Consider the following 21,871-nt stretch of genomic DNA (forward strand, 5'->3'; position numbering starts at 1 on the left):
GGAAGACTCCGGTGCAGTGGAAGGTATCCACTACCGTCCTCATCCATAAGAAAGGGGACGTCTCGGACGTGACGAACTGGCGGCCTTTAGCATTGAGCTCCACCATCTCTAAGCTCTTTGCTGGGCAGAGCGTTTGAACCTGCTCTCCCCAGAACAGAAGGGTTTCCGCACTTTTGAAGGCTGCTATGAGCACAACTTCATTGTACAGACGGCGATTGATGATGCAAGGCGCAGGGGAGGCCAAGCATGCTTTGCTTGGCTTGATCTGGCGAATGCTTTCGGTTCAGTGCCTCACGCTCACCTCCTTGGAGTACTGAGCAGGATGGGACTGCCAGAGCAATTGCATCAGCTAATTGCCGATATGTACAATGGTTGCTCCACCCGCGTCCGTACATCTGACGGACTAACGGAGGAGATAGAGATCCAGGCGGGGCTCAAGCAGGGCTGTCCACTGTCGCCCATCGTCTTTAACCTCGCGCTCGAGCCGGTACTTCGCGCCGCAACCTCGCTCAGAAATGAGTGTGGTATTCCGCTTAGCGGCGTCAGTGTGAGTGCACTGGCGTATGCGGACGATATCGTGCTTCTGGCGCGGGATTCAGAGGCTCCTCAATGTTGTGGGTGAGGCGGCGACGTGGGCCGGGCTTACCTTCAAGCCGTCGAAGTGTGCCACGCTTCACATCCGCCGTCGGCAGACACTAGGCTCGGTATTCGCCCTGCAAGGGGGAGAACCAGCCGTGCTCGGTGCGGGTGACGCCTACCTCCATCTTGGCGTTCCCACCGGGTACAAAGTCACGCAGACGCCAACGGATGCGATCGCGGCAATTCGACGAGACTTGCAGCACCTGGACGCTTCCCTGCTGGCTCCCTGGCAGAAGATTGACGCTGTGCGTGTCTTCCTCCTCCCTAGGCTTGACTTTGTCATGCGGGGCGGAGCGGTACGCAAGGGGCCGCTATCTGCACTCGACAAGGCAGTGAAAGCGGCTGTCAAATCTTGGCTGTTCCTCCCACAGCGTGCGTCCACCGAACAGCTGTACCTCGCGCTGGGAGAGGGAGGATGCGGCCTGACGCCGCTCGCGGACGCTGCGGACATCTCGACGAACGTCCACGGCTTCCGCATGCTGCACTGCGACGACGCCACCGTCCGCGACATCGCCTGGGCCACACTAACTACGGCCGCGCGCCGCCGACTGGGGAGGGAGCCGAGTCGTTCCGACTTGGCCACCTACCTTAGCGGCAGCACTGAGGGTGACCTCGCACGCGACGGAGGTGACATCCAGTCACTGTGGACGCGCGTCAGGAACGCCACAAGGCGCCTAGCGCCGCGTGGCGTCACCTGGCGCTGGAGTGAGCTGCTTTCCGAGTTGCAGGTGGAGGTCGGCGGCCGACCCGCCATCGCTGACGACGCGGAACACGGCGGCATCGGAGGGGTGACGCAGCCGGCCACGGAGGGGGCGGCGCCTGGGACTGCACGACACCTCGAAGATGGCGGCGATGGACCGCAGCACGATGATGACAGCGTGGGACGCACCGCCAACACTGGCGTCGAGCATGTCCGGGTGGGAGGGGGCGCCAAACGTCTTCTCTCGCGGACGCTCCGCGAGTGTCTGAGGCAGCGCCTGCGCCACATCCTACTCAGGAAACCGGACCAGGGGAAGGTGTTCGAGTGCACCAGGGAGTCCACAGCGTCCAACCACTTCATGGCGGGAGGAAAATACACCCGCTTCGCAGACTGGCGCTTTATCCATCGCGCCAGGCTCGGAGTCGTGCCCCTCAACGGCTGCCGCCGTTTTGATGGGCGGGCAAACAACAACAAAGCCTGCCGACGCTGTGGCCACAACAACGAGACGCTCCCGCACGTGATTAACGCGTGCATGGTGCACTCAGCAGCCCTGCAGTATCGCCACAACGCGGTCCTCAACCGCCTCGCGACAGCAGTCGCTGGGCGGCCAAGGAGAGGAAACACTGCTGTTCCTGACATCAGGATCAACCAAGCCGTCATAGGGGACAGCAGTGGGCTGCGTCCGGACCTCGTAATAACTGACGAGGCCGCGAGGACTGTGACCATTGTCGATGTGACGATCCCCTTCGAGAACAGGTGGATTGCGCTCGACAACGCTCGGCAACTGAAGAGGATAAAGTACGCCGACGTTGCGCGCGGACTAGCCGCTCGCGGCTATTCCGTCACTGTCGACGCCCTGGTTGTCGGCAGTCTGGGGACGTGTTATCTATTAGTTATTCATTTATTCTCCTTTGGCGCTCAAAGACAAAGGTCGCTTGGTTGCCAAAGGACAACGTGAAGATTAATAATTCAATAAGTGGGCTTTTTTTCACTGTTCACACGTACTTGGCAACTGGCAATTCTTATAGAACATTAGATTTTTCTTTTCGGATTGGATTTTCAACTATTGGAGAAATAGTTAAAGAGTGTTGTGAGGTAATTTGAAAAACTCTACGACCGATTTACATGCTAGAACCAAACAAAGATGAATGGGAACAGATAGCCAAGGATTATGATCAGAAGTGGAATTATCCACACTGCATAGGAGCTTTGGACGGCAAGCACGTTCAAGTCCGATGTCCAGCTGGTGCTGGTTCATTGTACTATAACTACAAAGGAATATATTCCATTGTTTTATTGGCTTTGGTAGATGCAAATTACAAATTCACGCTTGTTGACGTTGGAGCTTATGGCAAAAGTAGCGATGGAGGAACTTTTGAGCGATGTGAGATAGGGAAAAGATTTGAAAGCAACAAATACGCCGTTCCAAAAGACAAAGAGCTACTACCAGCAATGGTGATTCCTTATGTAATTATTGCAGATGAAGCCTTCCCTCTTAAAACCTATTTGATGCGTCCATACAGCAAAGCAGCCATTACAAGTGACGAAGAGAAGGTATACATTTACCATCATTCAAGAGCTCGACGGACTGTAGAAAATGCGTTCGGAATTTTAGCCGGACGCTGGAGAATATTTCTAAAGCCTATTAAGCCGGCCGAAGTGGCCGTGCGGTTAAAGGCGCTGCAGTCTGCAACCGCAAGACCGCTACGGTCGCAGGTTCGAATCCTGCCTCGGGCATGGATGTTTGTGATGTCCTTAGGTTAGTTAGGTTTAACTAGTTCTAAGCTCTAGGGGACTAATGACCTCAGCAGTTGAATCCCATAGTGCCCAGAGCCATTTGAACCATTTTTAAAGCCTATTGAAACTAAACCAGAAACTGCCGATCTAATAGTTTTAGCTTCCACCTGTCTACACAACATGCTTCGGAATACATCAACAAATATTTCCCCTTTCGAGGAACAAATCAGAATGGAAAGTGAACACATTCATGGTGTAGCCAACCTCGAACCCATTCGTCGAAATTTCGTGAGAGAAGCGGCCATCACCAGAGATAAGTTCAAAAAGTACTTCGTTTCTGATTATGGTTCAGCAAGTTGTCCTTGGCAATGGCACTCTATTCGAAAGGGTAGAGTTGCTCCATGACACGTCCAGTGTTATTTACTTAATATACGCATTCGTTATAACCGACCGTTTTAAGTTAAATTGGGTGTTATTGTTAATTACAATTCATATAATCCAATTTATATAATAGATATCTGTTATATTCATACATGGTTATACTTGTTATGGATTGATACTTTCTCCCTATAAATATAAAATATAACGCCTATTGAACTATTATAAATTGTAAAAAAGAAAAACTAATAAATATGGAAAAAGTAACTGTTTTCACCAACCTGTAATGCCGAGTTTTTCTCCTATTTCGTCCCAACCTCTTTCCTTGAATGCTGGCTATGATATTCCCGGTTTGTAGGGTCATACAGCACCGGATTTGACCGAACGTATTCAGTCATCTCCTCCATCTTCAAATAATAACTGCAAACGGTAGAGGAGAAACCACTTAACACTTCTGACGCCTTCCCACGACTGACGAAAATCTAGAACTTCCGATATTCTTTCCGCGCGTCATAAGGCATGTAGCGTCAGATTGCATCATCCAACGCATTCCCACGTCACGTCAGCTCAATATAAACATAAGCGCAGAAAACCCTGTGTGGATTTTTATATCACGCACGTTATGACGTGAGCCCACGTGTTTCCACGTCACGTCAGAGTAGCCTGTATTCGCCCTTAGCGTATGGCTGTTACAGACAACGTCAGTGTCACTTTGTACCCTTTTTGATATTCATCTTCACTCAGCAATGTGTACCGGGACTTAAATAATGTAGTTTTGACTGCTTCTCACTTCAGTCCTTGCCAGTTGCTATTGTCCATTTTTTCTGTCGGGCGTGAAAGGAGTTTCCTCACAAATGTTTAGAGCACACTTTGGTACGTTGGCTCGTAGGAGCAAGACTTTCCTATCATAAGTTCTGTTTTTCTACATTTGGATATGATTGGCGTTTTATGTGTTACAATAATAATTTTTATTGGGGTAATTGTCTGCAGATAGAAGTTTCTCAACAGATGCAACCAAACGTGTAAAACAGAGTATTTGAAGATGGCAGTAGACTTCCAGGCAGTATTCTGGTTCTTATAATGCACAGGTAATGTAGTAACACAGATATTTCTAAATGCTGCAAGCTTTATTTGATTTACAAGTAATAATGAATTTTTGTGGCTTGTAGTAACACTATTACTGACAAAACAGTAACAATCTTCTTACTATGCTTGTAGACATTTGTATACATTATTGCTGGGGATGCAGAAATTGTTAAGCCAAATGCAACAGTGTAAAGATGCTAGTAGGGGGGGTTAGCTGGTAGATGACCTTGAAAGCTTTTCAGCACTTTAACATGTTTCAGGCGCTCCGAGTACTGCGACATGACAGCCAGTGCTCCCTGATGCACCTGGGACGGCATAAGCGTGGCTCACCGGGGTCGTTATTCTTTGCACACGAGGCAGTGAGCACGCTGATCTGGTTTTGAACGTTAAGGTTTGACTCTTTCCCCTAGTCTCATAAGTACACCACTCTTCAGCTGGTACCATACTGTAAATGAGAGAAAGTAAGAGAATACGCACTGTATATCCCACATATGAAGTACATAGATGCTCTTCCTTGTGTAAAATTGAAGCGACACACCATTTTTCAGTACGTTCTGCTTTGCAGGAAGCCTGCTTCCAAAAATACAATTTCCATCTTATTTTTTGTGGTATCAGGCTATCTCAATAAAAAGCATGACTGTTTTAAAACTTGTAACTAACCTGTTTCTACGGGTTATTACGTTATTATTGGGAATGTAAATACTTATTGCTTGGGAAGTTAACGTGAGAAGATTAAGGTCGCCACCGACTCTAACCATACAACTAATCGAAGGTTTGGTCGAGTCGGAAAATAAATTAATTTGATCACAGACCAAAAACTCACAAAAATGCATACGTTGTGATGTCGCTCATAGCGGATACAATGTAATTAATAGTATTGCCCGCGCACAGTTCACGACAATCAAACATTTAAAATAAAATAGAAAATGCATGAACACTGCATAAGATCAGCTCCCAGAACACACCTGAAAATAAGACTTAATCTAAAGCACTTGTTTTAAAATAAAAAATGAAACTAATCACTGGACCTGTGCGTAAGGAAACGCGTTGGATGTGCTAAAGGAAAAGCTATGAGGTGAGTGGCTTAGGTGCAAAAACGTAACCTCGGAACACAAGAGAAAATTGTGGATAAAATCATTTATTCCTAAGACATTAAAGAAAAGCATCGATACATTCACCGTTATAATCTTCTCCTAAAATCATTGGTGTGAATCATTCATACCACTGCTGTTGCCTGATCGCAATAACTCGTAAAGCGGTACACATTGCGCAGTACACCCGCGTTCCCACGTGGTTTGTGGAGACGCAATTTCTAGGTATCGTGTCCAAGTTGCAACAATATCACATCACACAATCATGAGCGGTTAAAGTTCTTTAAAACAAGCATGAGACCAGACAGTTAGTGATGACGGTAGCCCAACAAAACTTTAATGTTCAACCACGTGGTCGGCTCCCCACGGACGAAAGATACATAAAGCAAGGAAAATTTATGAGAAGGCAAAGATATTAATATTTAGAAAAATGAAAGCTTATACAGGCACAGCTGAAGGCAAACAGACATTCATACAGAAGCGAGTGCTCAATTCTTATCGACACCTTTGTGTGGCGCTCTTCCGGTGGATCCAAGTCTGCTATAGAAATTTACTAAATGAAACATCTGCCAAAGTCGTGCATTCCTTGCTGCGACAAGGCAAAGCAATCTTTCAGAGTTGAAAAGCGAGACCAAAAGCTAACAGCTCTCCCCTCGCCAAGTAACAACGCGCCACGCGGTTAGTCTAACTCATCCTTCTTCGACTGGAGCACAGCTGTGGACGCTTCCCGGACCGGCGGCAGACTGCCTCCCTTTTTCTTCTCCAGCCTCTTCCACGCTCCGCGTGGCCCGGAAAACCCAAAGATGCCATTTCCGCCACCAACCTAACGCAGGTGGATTTCTCACAAGTAGCGAAAACCTCTTTGCCGACTTGACCACTACGAGAGTTGGCTATTCTGTACCACTGCTGCTGAATCTGCACGACTATCGCAGACTTTCTGCAGCAGACTACGCCACCGTCTAGCAACGTGACACACAACCACATTCATTCAATCACACCACTATGATAATTATGGGAAAAGAGAAACAAGGAAGGAAAGAGAAATACTAGTGAAAATGGGCTACCGGACTAATGAAAGGTGGCTACAGGACCCTTTCAAACTTTGTTACATCTCATTGATACATTTAAGGAAAATAAAATTAAATGAATGAGTCCTAACAATTTAGCAACCCAAATGAGCCAGCTTCATCACTTTTTTATTTCTTCTCTTGCTCCTACCAACTAAGTCTTGATTCCTGAATTTAATAATGTAAAAGAGCCTCACTTTCACAAACAGTCCTATTAACAGCAGCTTGGTTTCAGCACAGCACATAGGTGGAAAATTGGGGACGTCCATCGACATGTTCTCAAAGAAAGCACCACAGTTACTTATGTGGCATATTCATCAAAAGTTGGTCATCTTAGTCTCAAAATGAGTTAAACATTCTTTGACATCTTCTGTACAAATAAATAGACTTCCAAAGCTGCCTGCATAACTTTTAAAATGACAATAAACTTTGTCATATGCATCTAAGTATTGGCTGTCGTCTACAAGTACTGTCCTACATTTATAACAGTCATGAATAGTAAGCAGTTTCTTTAATACATAACCAAACAAGTATCTCATGCTGTTTGCCTCTCAGAGGTCTGCTTGGACTTCCACATTTGGTAGTCTGATCACTGAACTCGTGTCACTGATGTCCAACAGTGGTGAAACGATTAATTTGGACGCTGCTTTCATATCCACTGTTGTCTGACCCCAGTTAATCCCCTCACAATTGGAGGTAGCTACACTGTGTGTGTTCATTAATTTGCTTGAAGCACAATTATTGAAAGCAGCACAAAGCTATCGTGGTGATGGGTTGCTACAAAAACCACCTTTATGCCTTATCACTGAGAAAACGTTTTCCAGTGGATCTTGATTAATTTTGCGTGTTAATAAATATAACTTGGTTCCATCCAAAACATCAACAAACATGTTCAAAGCGCTTATGTTACCCAAAAGTCCTTAACACACTTAATCCTAGATGAAAAATCTTTCCCATCAACATCTACAAATTTCCATGACTGTATCCATATCTTTAATATTTACAAATGTCTTGAGGGACTTGTAATGCAGTTTCTTAAGGATACAGACCCTTTAACACTATATGCATTAAATATATCAAAAATATCATTTACTTTTTGGCAAAAATCTGCAGTAGCAGTAGCAGATGATGATATGGTGCCACAAGTAACAAGTGTCTCAATGCCTGCTGCTACTGTATGACTCAACAAACGAACTGCAGTGCTTACCTTCATTTTTGAAAATGCTGGCAGTTGGACAGCTCTTTTAGTTAGCTTGGGGGCCAACTTGTACTTCCTTTCACAATCACTTGAGAACAACTGAAAAATGTCCTTCCATGAAGCAGTGCCAATCCATCCTTCATCTGTTGTGTGGATAATGTTATACCTGAATAAATTATTACATATGCTTTTTATCAAGTGTGGGGTGTCATAAAAAAGTAGATCTTACCCCCTTCGTGTGCTAAGCATGGATTAACTGGTGTGATTCCCAGTCTGTGCCTCCACTCCACAAAATTCGAGCTTTGGTCAGCCACACGTTTTTACACCCAAACCAATCTCTGTGAGTTTTTTGACAACTTCAAAAAATATGCGCATCAGGTGGGTGGCTCCTACTGGTCCCTAGAGCTGTCATAGAACAAATTTTCCATTAGTGACATCTCATCCATAGACAAATTAACAGTTATATCAGTTTCTTGTAACTGTTGCACTTTCTGCTTTAAAAGATGAAATATGTTATTATTTATCCCACAATTTAATTGTATATCTACCACATACCATTGTAAGGTATGTACTGATGGAAGGCTAAAACATTGATAAGAAACTGTATGCCTGAGTACTATAATACAACAAATTAAGTGCAAATAATTTAGTTTCATCTTTCCATCTCGCACCACGTTTTCCATTCAGTGGTATACTGATTTGGCTTATCAATAAATCGAGAGCATCTTTTTTCAAGTACTTGGAACCAATACTTTTTAAATGAGCTTGTCCCCTTTTGTACTGTATCGTGTGACGACGTGGTTGCGGTTTATTCTTACGATGGGCACTTTCCTTGTCACGTAGTAATTTTGTACGAAGTCCAATGATTTGCACGTTTTTAAATTTCACACGATTTTCCAACAAGCGAATAATTTCATGTAATCTAAGCATTTCATCTTCAAAAGATGTCTGTGTTGCAGATTCCGTTGTTAGTGATTTTATATGTCTTTCGTGTAGGAACACTTGTGGGAGCTGTTTCTTCTGTGTGAGGAGACAGTTTTATTGTTTTTGCAGTAACACTTTCACGTTTGTATGGCAATTTTCTCTTCATCGTCACTAGTTGTGGCTTATTCGGCACGTCAAATAACGTAGAAACTGCATTCCATACCAATATCTTCTTTTCCGCGCTCATGAACTGGTTTGACTCGAAATGTAACGCACAAAACTTCACGTTATTGTGAATATAAATGACATCTTTTTGCAGTAGGTCCTGTTTTCTACCATTTTTTGACTATTTCTGCTCCTAAGAAAACAAATTCAGTAACGCTCTAATGTGATGTTTCATACCTCTCAGGGTCCTTAGGAAACCTGAAGAACGTCAAATTTGGTGTCTTCTTCCTATTATTACTGCAATTGATTGCGCTACATACGCTGCCTTTCGTAAAAACCATGTTGAAAATGAATATAAACGATACTGTGTACATTTACTGAATACCGTATTCAGCAGCGTAGCTTCTCCACCGCTCGGGGCGCTGTTGTCGCGGTGTATAACAAAAATCAGCGAGAGTGTCGCGACTGTATATATTAGACTGTGGTCCTTACATTATTCGTGCTGCGTGCGTTATGCTCTGCAATATGATTGGCTGAAAAGGTCACGTGCCCTCTCTTGTGATTGGCTGATAGAAACAAACCAGACAGCCGCCATTTTGATTTTATTGCTTATGAAGCTAACATATGCCGTACTTGAAGGTTTTCGTGTTTGCACTCGCGTATTACGAAAGTATGCAGTTTCAATGAAACACATTAGATATCTCTTGAAAACGCGTCGGTTTTGTTATTGTTATTCTGTTAATCTGGTAAAAAGTACTACTTTGTCATATAAACCTGTACTTAATTGAGTATACAACATAAAAATGTTGACCACAGCATCAGTAATTTAATACATGAATGTAAGACAACCTTGTAATTTTCGAATGGTGAGTTTGGGAAAAACCTCGTCTTACAATCAGGTAAATGTGGTGTGTTATTGAAGTTGGTTGAGCACTTTTCTCACTGCTTTCTCACCTCTTAGCGTTTTACTCTACAGTTAGGAAGAATTTTTTTACGTGTTGTCAGTATTATGATTGTTAATGTAATGTAAAACAATTACACTACTGCTTGCTGGAAGTACGTTGTAATGCTCAGTCATTTGCTGAGGGTGCTATTGGAACCATTGACTATTTACAAAATATTCATGAATTCTACAGTGTCGAGTTACTGGCAGTAGAGCAAGCCTTCTGACATTTGTGGATATTTTCAGCAGACTGCCCTCGTCATACATGTAGGTCCTTTTTGCTTTGGCAAGTGGGCACTTGCGGCAGCTAACATGTGATTCTGAGGCAGCCTCCTGCTGCCTCTCTTCTTGATAATCTGATGTTTAGTAATTGCAGTGGCCTTGTTTGAGAAACTGTTTGTATCCACGCTAGTATATTCTGTAGTGCGTATATTCACCAGGGCCGTACTGTAATAGATTTGAATTCAAGATAGGGCAGTGATGCTTACAAGTAGGGCGGAAGTAAAAATTTTACTTGATCTAATCAGATCAATCGATTCTCGCCGCACTTGATCTGTGAGTGTGACTGACTGTCGTAGTACGGGAGGGGTTATAGATAAGGGCAAAAAATTCATTTATCAGGTTTAGATTACATCTCCAAACATTTTAACCTATATTCAGTGTAATAATAAAAAGTCTTTCCTTAAAACGGATGAATTCTTCAATCCGCCGTATTATTAAAAATGCGGAGGACTGCGGAGGACTTCATTCAGTGAACTATTGACAGTTTCTGAGGCTTATTGATTGCAGTCAGAGTTGAAGACATAGATCTGCACACGGAAGTGCTACATCCTATGATTGCCACAGATACAGAAACTTTATATGTAACTTTATATGTAACTTTGAATGCCTCTCGCTGCTTGTACAAAGCTTGCATTGCGTTTTGCATTTTATCCTCACGGCGACTCAGGTAAGCTTTGACAACAGCAGCCTCTTCCCTTGATAGAATTGTTAGACCTGAAAAATCGGTTGAAACTGTGAATTGAACATAAATAAAGAAGACTAATATTTTACAGGCAGCAACATAGTGTTGTTTAATTTTCTCATCCTTACCGAAATTTTTCAGTGGTACCATTTTGTTTTGCATTCAATTCATTGAGACACGCCAATGAATTTAGTAGATCGTCGCTGTCTGTAAATTTTCGTTGTAATTCAGCAAATACTGTGTCCAATGTTCCGAAATTCTCAAATTTAAATGGGTGGGCATAGTGATACTCTGTCTTGCGGAGGAACAGGAAGGGCCATACATCCGTCCGATTTGATTTTTTGAGTTGCCTCTTCTGAGTCTGGGTTCTGTTTTCCGAATCACCACTTTTCATAGACTCAGCTGTTTTCGAAATATGGCTATACGTTTCATCTTATCATTAATTATGATTGTTACGGCGTCTTTCAATCCTGCGCATTGGGCTTGTAAATCTGCGTCTACAGGGTGAAAGAAGATAATATTTGATTAAACATTTCTCACTACCGACACTCTTGGCAATGCCTTCACCTTTAGATCTGTCTTTTTAATTTGATCTCAAGTCTTCAAAATCGATGAATAATTATTGTAACCACCAAGTGTCCTGAACAACGCGTTCGAGGATCCGGCCAAACCTTTCTCCGCCACACACAGCCGCTATTTTTCCATGGTGAAAGAATTCATGTAACATGATGCATTGATCAAAAAACAGGGTGTATACGTCCCGGGAGATCCGGGAAAAATCCTGGAATTTTTTCATCCGGGAGAAAACCGGAAAAGACGCGGGAATTTTTTAGAACTCCGGGAATTTTTAAGAGTTTAAGTTTTCAGTTAAATTTTTGTAATTTTGATTGTTAATAACTAATAGTCTAACAAAGAATATTACTCTGCCTCGCTACTGCAGAGTTATATGGCAATATTAAAACATAAACGAGAGAAGAAAATTAAGTAAAACTTAAGTTGCAGAGGAAATGCGCCATTTACAACAAAACAAGCTGCACACGCAAACGTCTGCGAACAACAAAACGTGTTAAAGGCATGAGGACGAAAGACTATGCAGTACTTTATTTCAGCAAACTGCTTGCGATGAGCGTGACGTCGCAATTGTTTACGTTAGCTTCGTTAGAGAAGATGGCAGTCGCTTATGAACAGTACATTCTCCCGCTTCTGGCTACTTGGAAGTGTGGCTGTAGCAAGCAGCCATATTCTACCCGGAAAATTTTTTCTGACACGCAGTGTTTACATTTAGTTATTTTGCTGTTTCCTCTTCGTTTACAGATCTCACGTCATGAAAACAAAACAGATTTCTGCGGCCGGGAGCCATCAATTCATAGATAAAATAGATTCACATGATTATGGAAGACTAAAATACTTTATTTGTTTCAGTTTTTTGGTTTTATTTTATTTCCAGGTTTTTAACTGTCGAGCATTAATCGCCTTGCAGTTATTTTCGTCGGTTTGCTAAAGAAATTTGGTTGTTATTAATCTTTTCCGCTGAGGCAGTCAATTTATTTGAAACGAAGTGTTTCGTTCCGTGCTATTGGCTAGGTTCAACTGTTTGCTGGATTTCAAGTGTACGTTTTCATCTTCTGGCACGTATGGAATTATCGATAAAATGAAATGAGCGTATGGCATCGTTGGCCGGAAGGCCCCTATTCGGGGAAGTTCAGCCGCCACGATAATAAAGAACCAAACTCGAGATCATGCATTATTGGTACTCCAAGAAAATTTACATCCAGAAAACCACACTGAAAAGCTTAATACCAAGTTGGGGCCTACTTCATTGTGAATCTGGACATACGTACACATTAACCGGAATTGGGTATTTTCGTATGATTTACGAAATTCCGATGCTCTTCGATTATCATGTGATATTCAGTTTCTTTTATTACGTTATGTAAGTTCTCTTAATGCTTTAAACGTACGAACATACAGGCTGCGCACGGGCAGTAACAACTGTTTCCTGGCGGCCAATGGCAGTTGATGAAACGAACTTGTTTCTAATAGCTTGCGGGAAAATATTGCGAATGGTGGTTTGAAAAGCGTCACTGTCAACGTAAATATCCTTTTACGCAAGATGAATTATGTTGCGTATGAGAATGTGCTCCGTACACCTTCTTATTGCTAACTTACAGCTATATGGTGCAGGTTTTACTTTGTAGCATTGCCTGCTTCGTCTGGGGTTATCGTGTAGGGTTTGTTCATCTTTATGTGTAACTTGTGTGTGTGTGTGTGTGTGTGTGTGTGTGTGTGTGTGTGTGTGTGTGTGTGTGGGACGGGGGTTTAACTTCAGTGCTTTTTTGCTGTGCGGAACTTATTTTATCTTCAAGGGCGAGTTTCTCCAGAGCCTTTTAAGGCTGCGATAGTTAGTTTCAGTCTTCTTGTTACGTCAGTTTATCGGTCGAGTAGTGCAATCGGTCTTCTGTAACGTTGTCTTGGGTCTTGTGGTGCTCCGAGTGCTCGGATAAGTGGATTGTCGGCGTCTTGAGTCTTGTTCAAGAATCTTCTTGCGAGTCCTTGATGTCTTTGTAGTACTTCTAGTTCCTCTGCTGCTTCTTGCAGATAACAGTGGGGAAACTGTGAGTGTACGTGGAATATGCGTCTTAAGATCTTGTTTTGCAGTGATTGGAGACAACGTATGTGCGTCCTGGCTGCGCATTCCCAGACTTCGCAAGCCTAACCCATTAAAGACCTGATGTACATCCGGAATACCAGTAGGCCGTTTGCAACTGAAAGATCTGAGCCTTCATTGATGAAGGGGTACAGGGCCCCTGTGCTCTGGTTGGCTTTTGCACAAACGTCTTCAATGTGGAGTTTCCAGGTGAGTCTTTTGTCTAAGATGACTCCGAGATATCTTGCTGAGACGTCCCGTGGTAGGTCAGTGTTATACAGTCGGAGGTGACGTGCAGGCATGGTTTTTCGTCTGGTGAAGATGACAGCCTGAGTTTTTGTCGGATTAAAACTGATGCGTCACTTGGCAGCCCATAGCTCGAGGGGGTTGAAGGCGCTCTGAAGGCACTTCTCTCCAGCGGCTTCTCGTGAAGATCGTCGTTATCATCGGCGTATATGGCTTTCTCCACCCGTGGTTGTGATGGAATGTCGGACGTGAAGATAGAGTACAGAACTGGTCCGAGGACAGGTCCTTGTGGCACTCCGGCGTTGATGCGGCGAGCTGTTGAAAGTGCATTGTCAATCTGAGCAGCGAAGGTGCGATTCTTGAGGTAGGAGGCAAGTAATCTGATGTAAGGCTTCGGAAATTGCAGACGGTTGAGCTTCCTTTGTGCCAGACAGTGCCGAAGGCTTTCGTAACGTCCAGCAGTACTGCGCCGCAGAATTCCTTCTTGTTAAAAGCTTCCGTGATATATTCGATAGCTCGCAGTATCTGTTGCGTCGTACTATGTCCGCTACGAAATCCGAACTGCTCTTGAGGTAGTACTTCGTTCCGGGTGATGATGTTCTGCAGCCTTGGTAGGAGAATTTGTTCAAACAGTTTGCTAATATGCGGTCGATAGCTCTGTTGGCGGTGACGATCCTTTCCTGGTGTATGCACGGCGACAACTATCGAATGCTTCCACTGTGATGGGTATACGGCTGTGGTGAGTATCCAGTTAAATATGGCTGCGAGTCCATGGTAGTTGCTTCAGATCACGACCCTGGATGTCATCTACGCCGGGAGTTTTGTTCGATGGTAGTGCCTGGATGCCTGCCTGTACTTCTTCTGCACTGATAGACGGAATGTGGTCGTCGTCTGCGTCGTCGTCAGGTTCTTGAATTATTGCGTCTGCTTCTCGTTCGATGGTTTCGATGCGTTGCGGGTTAGCCCTGTCGTTGAGCGGTTGCAAGTTTGCTTCAAATGTGTCTGCCAGCATATTGGCCTTATCTTCTGGTCGGTAAGCTGTTCTGGATGCTGAAGTGGTGTAATTGTCGTCCTGCGGTTTGTGAAGATTCGGATCATGTGCCAGTGCATTGGATCGGGAGTGAATGCACGGAGTTTTGCGGCCCACTGCTGGTTTTTGTGGGCGACTATGGCGGCCTTGATGCCTCTTCTTAGTTGGTTGATTTGCCGCTTGAGGTGTGGATCCCGTGTGATGCACCATTCACGACAGAGCTGATTCCTTTGTCGGATGGATGCTAGAATTTCTGGAGGCAACCCCGGCGTTGGTAGATGTGGCGTCTTCGGTGGCGATGTGGCGTGAGTGAGAGCCTCAGTGATGGAGTCGGTGAATGCTGTGATGTCCTCCTCGTTTTGCAACAGGTCCACAGAGAAGGAAACGTGTTCTCGGAAAGCGTCCCAATTAGTACGTCGAAGGTTGAGGCGGCCGGCGTGATGTTCTGGCGCGATGTGTAAGTAAAAGATGACTGCAAGATGATTCGAGTTGAGCGGGTGGACGACTTCTGCGGTCAAAGTGAGGGATCCCTTTCGTGATGGAAATGTCAGTGATGTCTGGGCGTCCACGTGATGGGTAGCACGTCGGTTCCTGCGGTCCACAAACATAGGCATTTGCCTGTTCAGTTGCCTGCAGAAGAAGGCGACCGCTCATATTGGTGACCAAGGAGTTCCAGGCTGCGCGTTTCGAATTTAGGTCTCCGGCTATGAAAAGTCTTCCGGGCGCGCGGAGCAGTTCTCGAGCGTCGTCCAGGTCAAGAAGCTGTCGTGGGCTGCGATATACTGCAATGAAAGTGATGGGTCCAGTCTGCGTCTCCACAGAAACAGCGGTGGCTTCGGTGTGGCGAGAGATGGGTGGCTATACTTCATGATGAATGATGGAGCGGCAAATGAAAATGGCGGTGCCTCCTCCGTGCGTCGGTCTGCCTGTTCTGTAGCATCTGTAATTCGGTATGTTCGATCGGATTCCTGGCTTCAAGAACGTCTCATTAACCATGCAGATGTCTATGTTGAAATCGATGAGGAATTGTTGCAGCTCGGGAATGTCGTGTGTGAAGTTGTCCGCCTTGTACGTCATGATGCGTAGCTCGTCAAGTCGTGGCGCTCTAGGGATTCTGGTGCGCTGATGTGACATCTCTAGTTGCCCCTGCTGATTGTTGCCTCGATAGTGGCAGCGATGGTGTTTGGAAGTTGAGCTAGCGTCCTTCTCACTTGCGCAAGCGATGATGCGATTTGCACAAGCAGAACATATGTGCCAGGTTGATCCGTCGTAGGTGGCGGCGGTCGTAATACTGAGGGTGGCTGCTGTCGATGTGTGATGGGTGCTGCCTGTCGTTGTGGTGCTGTAGGAGGTGGTGGTGGTGGTGGTGGTGGTGGTGGTGCAGCGGGCTGGAGGCCCTGTTTCAATGGTTCTGCTGCGGTGAGCTCCGCGCGCAAACGATTGGTGTAGGCCAGCTTCTGTGGTCTGTGGTCGGTGCTGGAGGAGGCGGCGGGCGTTGCCGACGAACAGAAGGCTTCAGAGGTGTAAGGCCACGGAATTCTGGGCTGGACTCCGTGTGCTTAGGGCAGGTGCGATAATTTGCAGGTTGGAGCTTGTTCTTTTGGCCTCTTGCACTCCCTGCTGTCGTGATCGGCGCCGCATTTCACACATACAGGTGGCATAGTGCAATATCTGGCGACGTGGTTGCAGCCCTGACAACTGAAGCATTGAATATGGCCGCGCGAGCGGCGTAGTCGTTCAACCTTGATAGACATGTCGTAAAGACGCGTCAGCTGGAAAATGTTCCGGTGATCCGGCGTATCTGGCAAAATGACGACCCGGTGTCCTGTCATTTGATTTGTTCCAGGCATTCTACGGTGTTCAATCAGTGTTTCGACGAACCCAAGTTGTTCGAGCTCTTCTTTTACTTCTACATGTGTAACAGATGACGGAATTCTTTTGATTAACGTCTTCAGCGTCGGTGGTCATACTGCTGGTGCTGTGTACATCGGGATTCCTTCCCCCCGAGCTTCCCGGCGACCATTACGTAGTCTTCTGTGGTGTTCAGAAGGAGTTTTAGCGTCGCACCGCCCGTCTGCTTCACGGTGAATGACGCATTGCAATGCCCGTTCAGCCACGTATAGAGAGTCTTGTACGATTCCTTGAAGCGCAGAATTATTGGCGGAATCTTCTTCTGTGCTGCAGGAGCTGTCTGTTGTGGCGCAGCTGGCTGTTCGGCGTCCATCGACTCGTCGTCTTGTCGGTTTTCTTGTTCGTTCTGCGCACGTTGTTGCGCCGCTCGTTGCTGCCGCCTGTCAATTAGATCTGCTGTTGCAGCGTTCAGGGTGGCCCCTGTCCCTTATAGAGGCTGATATCTGTTAGAAATGTCCAGCTCTCGAGCGACTATGACCGGTTGTAGCCGGCCTTACTTCTTACAAGGCGGCAGTTGTAAGTCGGCGCCGCTTGTGCTTCCTTGTCCGTGCTGTTCGTCCTGCCCCTTCTCGTGTTTTCCGTCTCTCAGCACTTCAGCTCGTTCAGTGGAATCATCGTCAGTAGGCAGGTCCGGTGTGCAGTCCTTATCAGAATCCATAGGCAGCTCCGACGCGGGGGCACTAATACCTCCCCTCGCGCCTGGTCGGGTCGTCATAGAAGTGCCGGCTGATGGGGCGGCCGACGGTGCAAGATAGTGGTGTACATGTTCCGCTTTCAACCCGCCCACGCTTGCCCGGTGGCCAGGCGGGCAGGCCGCCGCGCGTTGTCAACAGAACGGGCAGGCTGCTTCCCTCCCAGCCAAGCCAGGCAGAACCCAACCCGGGCAGGCTGCGGGAAACTTGCTTGCCTGCCCATATTACTGCTGAGCTGCGCTACGCAGCCGTTTAGTCTGCGCGCGTCAATGTATTATGAACGTTAATTAAAAGTTTTTATTTTACCTGAACACCAAAGGACAACCCCCAACATTATATGTATATATTAATTTCTGGTCAAAAACTATTGGGTTTTATTTTTATATTCTTCCTTTACGCGTATATTTCGGGCTTACTATCTATATAAATAAAAATTAATTGCCAAATCTGTTGATAAGCGTAAAACTCGAGAACGGCTGGACCAATTCGGCTAAATTTTTTTTTGCTGTGTTCGTAATTCTCAGGACAAGGTTTTTATGAAATAAAATTTTTCGAAAATCGACCGAAAAATTGGAAAATTTGAGAAAAACTGAAAGTGCGTTTTCATTGTGTCCGTGTGTTTGTATTGCATACAATCTTGATGAAATTTTGCACACTATACCTTGAAACCAAGAGGAAGGTCACAGTCTACATAAAATTTCGTATGGTGCATGGCAGAGGTTCCTTTACATAACGGAATTCGACAAATTGTACGTATTTATTCCGATCTTGATGAAATTTGGCACACTTGATATTCAAAGCATTATGAAGGGCGCTGTCTGCTTAAATTTCTGAATGGTGCATGGCGGAGGGTACTTTACTTACACTCTTCTACACCAACCTACTGTTTTATTCTGATCGTGAAGAAATTTTGCACACTTGACCATCAAGAGGAACATCACTGTCTACATAATATTTCGGACAGTACATCGAATAGAGCACCTTACAAAAGATTTTGACATCGTTTACGGGTTACCATGAAAGTTCACTCATGTACGCATGTTTCCATGGAGAAGGTTTTTGAATATTTCCATGTGTGTATATATATATATATATATTATGTGTGTGTGTGTGTGTGTGTGTGTGTGTGTGTGTGTGTGTGTGTGTGTGTATATATGTATATATACATACATTTTTTAAACGAAATGTCTATGATCTTTTTGAAATTTGAGAGATGTCTGACACATTCACAGTCATCGTGTTTGAGAATTCGCGCACAGCAAATGTCGTATAACAGTTGCAAACCATTTTTGGTTGAGTGAACGTGTTATATTGGCTGCAAAAAAACCTTGATGTTAACGAAATGAATTTTCAGATACAAAATATGACACCTGGCGAATTGCTGACATACAAGTCGGTTTATTCCGTTACTAACCAAGATGATGTAGTCAACTATCCTACGGAATTTTGAAATTCGCTGGATTTCCCCGGATTACCGCCTCCCAATCTGTAATTAAATCGGATCGGCAATCATTATGTTGCGAAAGGTTAACCAGCCACGCCTTTGTAATGGCACTCGGCTTGCGGGGAAGAAATTAAAGAACAACGTAATCGAAGCCACAATTTTAAAAGGAAAGTACAAAGGTGAAGACAGTTTGATTACAGTATCACTATGATTCCGACCGACATGCCATTCGACTTTAAACGGTTATAATTTCCAGTGCAGCTTACATTTGCCATGCCGATAGATAAATCGCAAGGGCAGTTGTTATATGTTTGTGGCATCAATCTTGAAAATCATGTTTTTCACATGGCCATTTGTATGTCGCATATTCCCCTGTCGGGACACCTTCAACATCATTTGTTTACGCACCAGAAAACAAAACTATCAGTGCTGCGTATAAAAAAGTATTTCAATAAATGCTACCTAGCAATGAACTTTGACACTGATTCACTGATCACCACAAAAGTTGACAGATATATATATATGAGTTTTCATAGATAGGTGAAGAGGAGATGAACTGAGGTGGCGGAATCCAACAGAGAGGGTGGGGGGAGATCGGCCAAGGGATGGATTCAAAAATAGTTCAAATGGCTCTGAGCAATGTCGGACTTAACTTCTGAGGTCATCAGTCCCCTAGAACTTAGAACTACTTAAACCTAACTAACCTAAGGACATCACACACATCCATGCCCGAGGCAGGATTCGAACCTGCGACCGTAGCGGTCGCGCGGTTCCAGACTGTAGCGGCTAGAAATGCTTGGCCACTCCGGCCGTCCAAGGGATGGGGAGGGGGGGGGGGGGGAGGTGATCAGAGAGATAGTGGGAGAGCACTAAATGGATAGAGAGAAAATAGGGGAGGGAAGATGGACTACGAGAGTATGGAATAAATAAATGCCCAGGCAACGCAATGCAGTCTGTGCTGCACTTTTCAACACCGAAACGGATGGATATTTGTACTAAAGAACTGAACCTCCAACCCTCCCCCCCCCCCCCCCCCCCCCCACCCCTAAAGAAAGAAGATTGGTCCCCTCCCCAGAAGAATAAATTATCTACGCCCCTGATAACTACTTTACTGCAATGAGAACCAAATTAATATTTTGGAAGTCTGGATTCTTTAACTTTAGTATGTTTCAGCCAAGTATGACACCAGTTATATAAGTATTTAACTACTTTTCCAGGATGTATTTTACTGGTTCTGTGAATTCATTCGAAGTTGGCAAAATCATTCTAAATTGCCAAAATGCATTTTAACAAAATCGAAGGACTTGTTTCGTATCCAGTTCGTCTAAAAACTATAGTACTGGGAATACAATGGCGACCCTGAGCCATTTTTCGCGGCGCCTACGTTTGCGTCATGAGAGTCAACACTTGTAGTCTAGGTCTGCGTCATGAGTGGCCATATTTCTGACCATCATGATGCAGACTAAGACGATGAGTGTTTACTTGCATGATGCAAACCTAAACGACGACTGTAGACCCTCATAACACAGACCTAAACGACGAGTCTGAATCCTCATGACGCAGATGTAGACGCTGTGGAGAGTGGCTCAGAGTTTCCGTTGTATTCCTACTACAATACATTCATGGAAAAAGACGATCTTCATTTTAAAAGCATTTGTAGTGTCTAGGTCTTCAGCATCTTGACTCTGAATGTGGGATTCCCCTTAATATAGAAATACAAGAATAAAATTACATTTTGCAATGTCGTGGACTCTCTATGGCAAACTTCTTCACTCAACAAATTAATTGTAATTTAAACTCATAATGTGTATGGCCTTAATCCACAAATGAATATTTTATTTTGCAGAACACTTTTCAGTATAAAATATTTACAAATTTTCCTTCAGTTCCCCTGAAAGTATTATTTAGGCCAAACCAGATACTCCTAAAAATTTTTGGCTACTTTTGCAAACACAAGTAACAGAAAATGGTTTACAAACAATAATAAATGTCACTTGGGAGGATTGAAATCAAAAAGTTTAGTCTAAAATAAAAATGAACTGTTGTTTGTTGTTGTGGTTTTCAGTCCTGAGACTGGTTTGATGCAACTCTCCATGCTACTCTATCCTGTGCAAGCTTCTTCATCTCCCAGTACCTAGTGCAACCTACATCCTTCTGAATCTGCTTGGTGTATTCATCTCTTGGTCTCCCTCTACGATTTTTACCCTCCACACTGCCCTCCAATACTAAATTGGTGACCCCTTGATGCCTCAGAACATGTCCTACCAACCGATCCCTTCTTCTAGTCAAGTTGTGCCACAAACTTCTCTTCTCCCCAATCCTATCAACACCTCCTCGTTAGTTATGTGATCTACCCATCTAATCTTCAGCATTCTTCTGTAGCACCACATTTCGAAAGCTTCTATTCTCTTCTTGTCTAAACTATTTATTGTCCATGTTTCACTTCCATACATGGCTACACTCCATACAAATATTTTCAGAAACGACTTCCTAACACTTAAATCAATACTCGATGTTAACAAGTTTCACTTCTTCAGAAACGCTTTCCTTGCCATTGCCAGTCTACATTTTATGTCCTCTATACTTCGACCATCATCAGTTATTTTGCTCCCCAAATAGCAAAACTCCTTTACTAATTTAAGTGTCTCATTTCCTATCTAATACCCTCCACATCACCCGACTTAATTCGACTACATTCCATGATCCTCGTTTTTCTTTTGTTGATGTTAATCTTATATCCTCCTCTCAAGACACCTTCCATTCCGTTCAACTGCTCTTCCAAGTCCTTTGCTGTCTGACAGAATTACAATGTCATCGGCGAATCTCAGAGTTTTTAATTCTTCTCCATGGATTTTAATACCTACACCGAATTTTTCTTTTGTTTCCTTCACTGCTTACTCAGTATACAGATTGAATAACATTGGGGAGAGGCTACAACGCTGCCTCACTCCCTTCCCAACCACTGCTTCCCTTTCATGCCCCTCAACTCTTATAACTGCCATTTGGTTT

General features: G+C 44.5%; 1 protein-coding gene across 1 annotated transcript; it reads left to right on the plus strand.

Moving 5' to 3' along the window:
• The first annotated feature begins 361 nt into the window (after positions 1 to 361).
• LOC124616616 (uncharacterized protein T26G10.4-like) lies at positions 362 to 3,654 on the plus strand. Its single transcript, XM_047144939.1, has 3 exons — positions 362 to 487; positions 600 to 2,045; positions 2,163 to 3,654. The coding sequence occupies exons 1-3, from the start codon at positions 362 to 364 to the stop codon at positions 2,295 to 2,297; spliced, it is 1,707 nt and encodes a 568-aa protein (XP_047000895.1). The 3' UTR covers positions 2,298 to 3,654.
• Positions 3,655 to 21,871: the final 18,217 nt, after the last annotated feature.

Source organism: Schistocerca americana, chromosome 5 (genome assembly GCF_021461395.2).
Source record: "Schistocerca americana isolate TAMUIC-IGC-003095 chromosome 5, iqSchAmer2.1, whole genome shotgun sequence".
In the NCBI taxonomy this organism is placed as follows: domain Eukaryota; kingdom Metazoa; phylum Arthropoda; class Insecta; order Orthoptera; family Acrididae; genus Schistocerca; species Schistocerca americana.